The 6,000-nt window shown below is 45.5% G+C and overlaps 1 protein-coding gene across 6 annotated transcripts in view; it reads right to left on the bottom strand.

Moving 5' to 3' along the window:
- Positions 1 to 254: 254 nt before the first annotated feature.
- KIAA2012 (KIAA2012 ortholog) overlaps positions 255 to 6,000 on the bottom strand; it is a 108,053-nt gene continuing 102,307 nt past the window's right edge. For all 6 annotated transcript variants that reach the window (XM_086719293.1, XM_086719296.1, XM_086719295.1 and 3 more), the window contains 4 exons: positions 4,929 to 5,128; positions 4,140 to 4,312; positions 3,116 to 3,335; positions 255 to 806 (listed from right to left, as the gene is read on the bottom strand). In XM_086719293.1, coding sequence (XP_086575419.1) covers positions 668 to 806; positions 3,116 to 3,335; positions 4,140 to 4,312; positions 4,929 to 5,128 — 732 coding nt within the window. In that variant the 3' untranslated portion in view covers positions 255 to 667. The remainder of the gene's footprint in view (positions 807 to 3,115; positions 3,336 to 4,139; positions 4,313 to 4,928; positions 5,129 to 6,000) is intronic.

Raw genomic sequence — 6,000 nt, 5'->3', positions numbered from 1 at the left:
TAGATGTGATTTTGCCTTATAAAGAGTATGTATAGGGGCGCCTGGGTGGCGCAGTCGGTTAAGTGTCCGACTTCAGCCAGGTCACGATCTCGCGGTCTGTGAGTTCGAGCCCCGCGTCGGGCTCTGGGCTGATGGCTCAGAGCCTGGAGCCTGTTTCCGATTCTGTGTCTCCCTCTCTCTCTGCCCCTCCCCTGTTCATGCTCTGTCTCTCTCTGTCCCAAAAATAAATAAAAACGTTGAAAAAAAAAAAAGAGTATGTATATATGAATTAACTCCTTAACCTATTCAGAATTATTTGCATTATGGAATTTCCATTTTATCAACTCCTTCAGACACATTGTGAAATCAAATACTTTGACTATCCTAAGATGATGTTAGTGTCTTACTAACTGAAGTTAAACTGAATTTGCTGAAATTCAAACATGAAATTATTGGGCAGTTTTAGGCACTAAAGTTTCTGGATTTATGGGGTTCTACAGAACATGATGGATTTAGGTGAATGAAGACTTTAGTTAATTATGTGTGGTGGGGAAGGGTGGTGGGAATGGAGGTCCTAGAGTGAAGCTAGGTGTGGGTTGAGGTGAACCAAATGAAATGCAACTTCATTATAGAAGTTTCTCTTTTTCTGTCACCACCTCCCAACTTACTTTTAAGGTTTCTTCTAGCCTTAAGGTTTGGGTATTTGTAGGAATTGGAAGTAAGAGAACACCCATGATCTGGAAATGTTCTGTGTCCACTGTAGGCCACTGGCTTCCTTAGAGAGTTCTTGGTGGAACTGAAGATGTTTCTTCAAAGCAGCTTTTTGCCTAAGGAGACAACCCACCCACAATCCCAGTATGATTAAGCATCTTAGAAATAGTCCCTATAAGCCAGTAGAAAAACTTTTGATTTGAGCAACCATCAGTTAGACTACTACCGATCTTTCATTTTAGTGGAAGATTATACTCTATTCATTTAGTAACTTTACACATGAGGTTTAGAGTTTCATGAACCTTCTCCTGGGAAAGTTAAAGGAAAGGGCAAACTCAAAGTTCTTAAACTTGTCTTGTTGGAAGGAACTCCCTTGCTTTAGAGATGAAACAGACCAGAGAAGTTAAAAGTACCTGGGCCAAAGTCCCAGAAGTGAAGATGAAGTAAAGCCAGCTGGGATCAAGTTCTAACCCTTGGTGGAGTGAGACTCTACCCCTCACACACCACTTTAGTCACTAGGTTTTCTGCTTTCAGCTACTTGGACTAGCCTTAGTTTCGCTTGCTTTTGGTCTCAATACTTAAGAACCCAGTCCTGCTGCTGTGATACATGGAATACATAATTTTGAAATTGAATCAACTTCTCTAACGATCTGTTTTGTAGTTCACACAACAGCTGGAAAACAACAAAAAACCATCTGAGTAAAGTCCAGGAGAGGAACAACTCCAGTTAGGTGGAAAACCTCAAAATAGAATTGTTCTGGCTGCCTTCTCTTTTTGGTCCCTTAAAGAGTTTACATTCAGCTTAAGTTGTAGAAAATACATTGCAGGGAGTAAACTGTTTACAGTCAAGATTGGACTCACATGGTTTTCTGTGTTGTGCTTCTTTGCCCTTCAATTTTGATAGTTCTAAAGGGGGATGTCTATTTGACGCTTTCACTAAGGAGTAGAAATACATGAGAAAGCAACTATAGAAGACCTAGTTTTTAAAGAGTCAGTTGAGGGGCGCCTGGGTGGCTCAGTTGGTTAAACGTCCACTTCTTGATTTCAGCTCAGGTCATGATTTCACAGCTCATGAGATCAAGCCATGTGTTGGGCTCTGTGCTGACCGTGCAGAGCCTGCTTGGGATTCTCTCTCTCCCTCTCTCTCTGCCCCTAACCCCCCTTGTGCACATGCCCTCTCTCTCTCAAATATTTTAAAAAAGTAAACAAAAAAGTTCTTTCTTAAAAAAAAGTTGAAACCACATTCCTCAAGAAATTCTATTATCAACGATGATGAAATGATCATTACTATTTTTAGAGAAAAGGGGGAAAATGTCATTGGCCCTTGAGAACTAACTAATTCTGTGCTATTTCTCCTAACAAGGCTCTCATGAGATCTGGTCTTAGCTTACTAATATGACCTCATCTGAAAGTATTCTTTGTGCCTTGTTCACTTCATTCCAGCCATACTGACTTTCTTATATTCTTCCAACATGCCAGTCTCCTTCCTTTGAACCTTTGCACTTAGAACCTTTGCCTGTAGAATATTTTTCTTCCAGATGTTTATGTGGCTAACTCCTTGTCATTCAGGTCTCACCTTATATCCACTTTTTCTGAGAAGTTTTGCCCTGGCTGACCAATCTAACCTAAGCCTCCTGCAATCCTATCACATGTTTAAAATGTTTTCTGTGGGGCGCCTGGGTGGCGCAGTCAGTTAAGCGTCCGACTTCAGCCAGGTCACGATCTTGCGGTCCGTGAGTTCGAGCCCCGCATCAGGCTCTGGGCTGATGGCTCAGAGCCTGGAGCCTGTTTCCGATTCTGTGTCTCCCTCTCTCTCTGCCCCTCCCCTGTTCATGCTCTGTCTCTCTCTGTCCCAAAAATAAATAAAAAATGTTGAAAAAAAAATAAAAAAAAAAATAAAAAAAAATGTTTTCTGTATAGCATCTGTTACTGGCTAAAACAAATCTTTATTTTTATTTATTTGTCTCCCTGCCCCAGCACTAGAATATAAATGCCATGGGAGAAGAGACATCTGTCTTGCTCACTCCTGAATTCCCAGTGGTTACAATAGGTAACCAAAAAATACCAAGGACAGTGGTTCAGAATCAGGGGTCTAAGATGTGGTCCTGGTACTGCCTCTAACACTATTGGGCCTTGATCAAGATCCTTCCCTTCTTCGGGACTCAGTTTTCTCATCTGTAAACCAGAGGGCTGAGATAGATGAAATCTAAACTCCCAGCTTCAATACAAGTTATATAAGCCATGAAGCAATTCTGTGACATTTGCAGCAAAAGAGCCTTTTGTTTTTTAGTTCTTTCAAAACATGCTTATGGAAAGTGGGAGAACTTCACTTGTCCAAAGGCAGTGCAAGTGTAGTGCTAGCACCAGGGCATCAAGACCTTGAAACAATCCCCCTATGGCAACTGTTGCCCAAATAAGCCCCTACCTGGCTTGTTCCTGCACCAGTTTCATAGCTTCCTCCAGGGCCAGCCTTGCTGCTTCCTCTTCCCTTTGCCTTCTCTCCTCTGCTTCCTGCTGAGCCTTCTCTTCTGCTTCCTGTTTCCTCCGCTGGTACTCTAGCCGTTCTTCTTCAGCCATTTCCATCAGGCGTTTTTGTTCTTCTGCTAACTGTATTTCCAATTCCCTCTGCCTTTGCTTCTCAGCCTCTGCAGAATAGAAAGGGGGTAGGCTCATCAGGGGTCTCATTACTGGAGAAAACAGTTCTCTCACTGTGATTCCCAGGGACTCCCCATGAGATTGTGCTGCCTACCTGCCAGCAGGCTGCCAGATCCTCTGTGGGGATCATATTGGGGTTAAATTATAAATTTAAGAGTACTTAAGTGTCAAGCACCTACACTGTGCAATTAGTACAAAACCTTAGGGGAGAATTTTCCAGAGCCTGGGGTACTCACAGGTGGTATGCAGATCATTGGGGAGGGGCGTCAGATCGGGGTCTGGAGAAACCGGGTGCTTACTCAGCTGGACTGACCAGCCTATAAAGAGTGTCATCTACTGACGTTCCTTCCACTTTCTCAAAAGTGAGGCAGTAGAAATTCCACATTTAAGCACCTGAAAGGCTGCCCTGAAGCTATCCGGATGTTTTGTTTCTATCTGCTAGGGAAAGAAGCAAGGGGCAGAGCTATGTCTCCAGTTTAGGCACCTCCTGAGCAATGCTAAAAGGGCAATGGGAGGGGCAGAATCCCAGTTTGGGAGATGACTGAATTGGGAGTGGGACCCAAGAGTCATTTCCACAAGTGAGTCTGTCTTAGTTTGATCTTCTAGCTCAACTCACTGCAGTCACACATATTAATCACTTTGGAAAAAAAATAGCTTATACATTTAGAGTGCTTCACACACTAGGCCTAGATAGGAATAACTCTGGGGAGATTCAAGTGAACACCCACAGTGGGATAAAAATACTTCTGCCCCAGATAGACAGGAGATGCAGATTCCTCCAGAACGTCCCTCACCAGCCCTCTCGGCTTCCTCCTGCTGCTTTTTTCTCTGCAGTTCTTGCAGTTTCCTCCGGAATTTGTCCTGTTGCTGCCGGAGTCTCTCCTGGGCCACTTGCAACTGAAGCTGCTGCTTCCTCTCCTCCTCCTCCTGCTGCTGCCGTTCTTCTTCGAGTCTCTGTTTCCTCAGCCTGAGAAAACCCACAAGATGGTCAGGGAAATGGCGGAAAGCACGGGGGCAACCTTGCGAGACTAGCTGGCAGGCAGTGCCCCTGGTGGAGGCCCTGCAGCTACAGGCCACACGGAGCATCCCATTCAGAGGACAGTGGGGTTTCTAAGGGAAGCCTGAGTAAAGAGCAGAAGCAAGAGCACAACCAGCCCGGAACCAGAAGCCTGAAGTTTCACCAGACAGCCCTGTGCTCTGGGGGTAGGGGACTTAAGTTCCCAGAGCTTCATTTTTCATTCTTACAAGATGAATCTTGAAACTCCAGTCTCACAGAAGAATATTAAATTAGATGAGTCAATGCCTCTGAGAGAATCTAGCGCAATGCAGACAGTCGTAGGGGCTCAACAAACGTTTGCTGGGCTGCGTCACCAAGCCCTCCCAGGAAGACTCTAATGGTTAGGACACCACACCTGATCTTTGGGCCAGGTTGTTCCTAGGATAACTGAGGACAGAGGAAAATGAGATGTGCTGTTTTACTACCGGGCATTAGCCTCAGAACCAACTTTGTCCCTGGTGGAGGTTAACCCCAGCCTTTCCTGCTGCCTCCTGGTGTGGCCACAGCCTCCCGCTGCTCTACCCACCGGATCTCCTCCGCGCGGGCGCGTTGCTCCAGCTCCAGCTCCTCCTTCATCTTCTCTGCCCTCTCCAGCTGCTCCTGCAAGAGCTGCCTCTGCTCTTCCTGCTCCCTTCTCTTCCTCTCCACCTCCAAGCGTCTCATCTCAGCCCTCTCTGCTCGCAGCCTGTCCCTGGAAGCTTCTTGCTCTCTCTTGGCGAGGAGGGTCTGTGGAACCAGAGTGCTCTTTAGTGAAAGGGAGAGCGTGTCTCAAGGGTGAGCCCTCCTCCACCCCACCGGGTACGTTGTCTCTCATCAGAGATGGAGTCATTGAGTGCTTTCCCCACAGACCGCAGCCTCTGGCTTGGGCTCTGGGGTCTGACTGGCCTGGGTCCAAGTTTCTTACTTGCTTCAGGATTTGGAGGTCACAACTTAATTTCCCTGACATTGTCTTCTTCTTGGGGCTGTTACTGGGATTAATTGAATTAGTGAAATTGCCAAAATAATGTCTGACACATCGTATGTCTGGAGTTTTCAATGCTAGCTGCACTTTATGGACACGTAAGGAGCTTTTAAAAATTACTTGAGGCCAAAGCCCCACCCACCAATTCAAGGGGGAATATCTAGGTGGGAGGCCTTGGTTTTAAAAAGCTTCTCAGGTGATCCTAGTGAAGCCCTGGGACCCACAGGTTCTAGACAAAGGCTATCTTACCAGGGACGGTTTTAGATATAAATGTGTTAGACTTACATTTAATCCCATGCAAACCCACTTTCTCAGCGAAAGGTTCCCTCGGTTTATATGAAGTGTTTTAGCTTTCTTTTTCTCCCTATCGTCCCCGCCACAGTCAGAAGCCACAAGGGCAATTTTGAATGCAACTCTTCTATGGGAGCTCGGTGTATCCAACTTGGGGTGAAACTTCCTGGCTTTTTAGCCTGTGCAGAGGCAGAACAGTACTATGGATTAACGATAAAGCTAAGAAATTCTGATTCTCTGGCAGGCTCAGGAATGTTCTACCCACAGCTTAAAATTTTCATCTGTGGTGTAGAGCAGAATTCCATAGTGTAGGCAGCTGGGAATATTGGGAACTATAAAGTCAAGA

This window comes from Puma concolor, chromosome C1 (assembly GCF_028749965.1).
Source record: "Puma concolor isolate L17-30 chromosome C1, mPumCon1.1.hap2, whole genome shotgun sequence".
NCBI classification, from domain to species: domain Eukaryota; kingdom Metazoa; phylum Chordata; class Mammalia; order Carnivora; family Felidae; genus Puma; species Puma concolor.
This window is presented reverse-complemented; position numbering and strand designations above follow the sequence as displayed.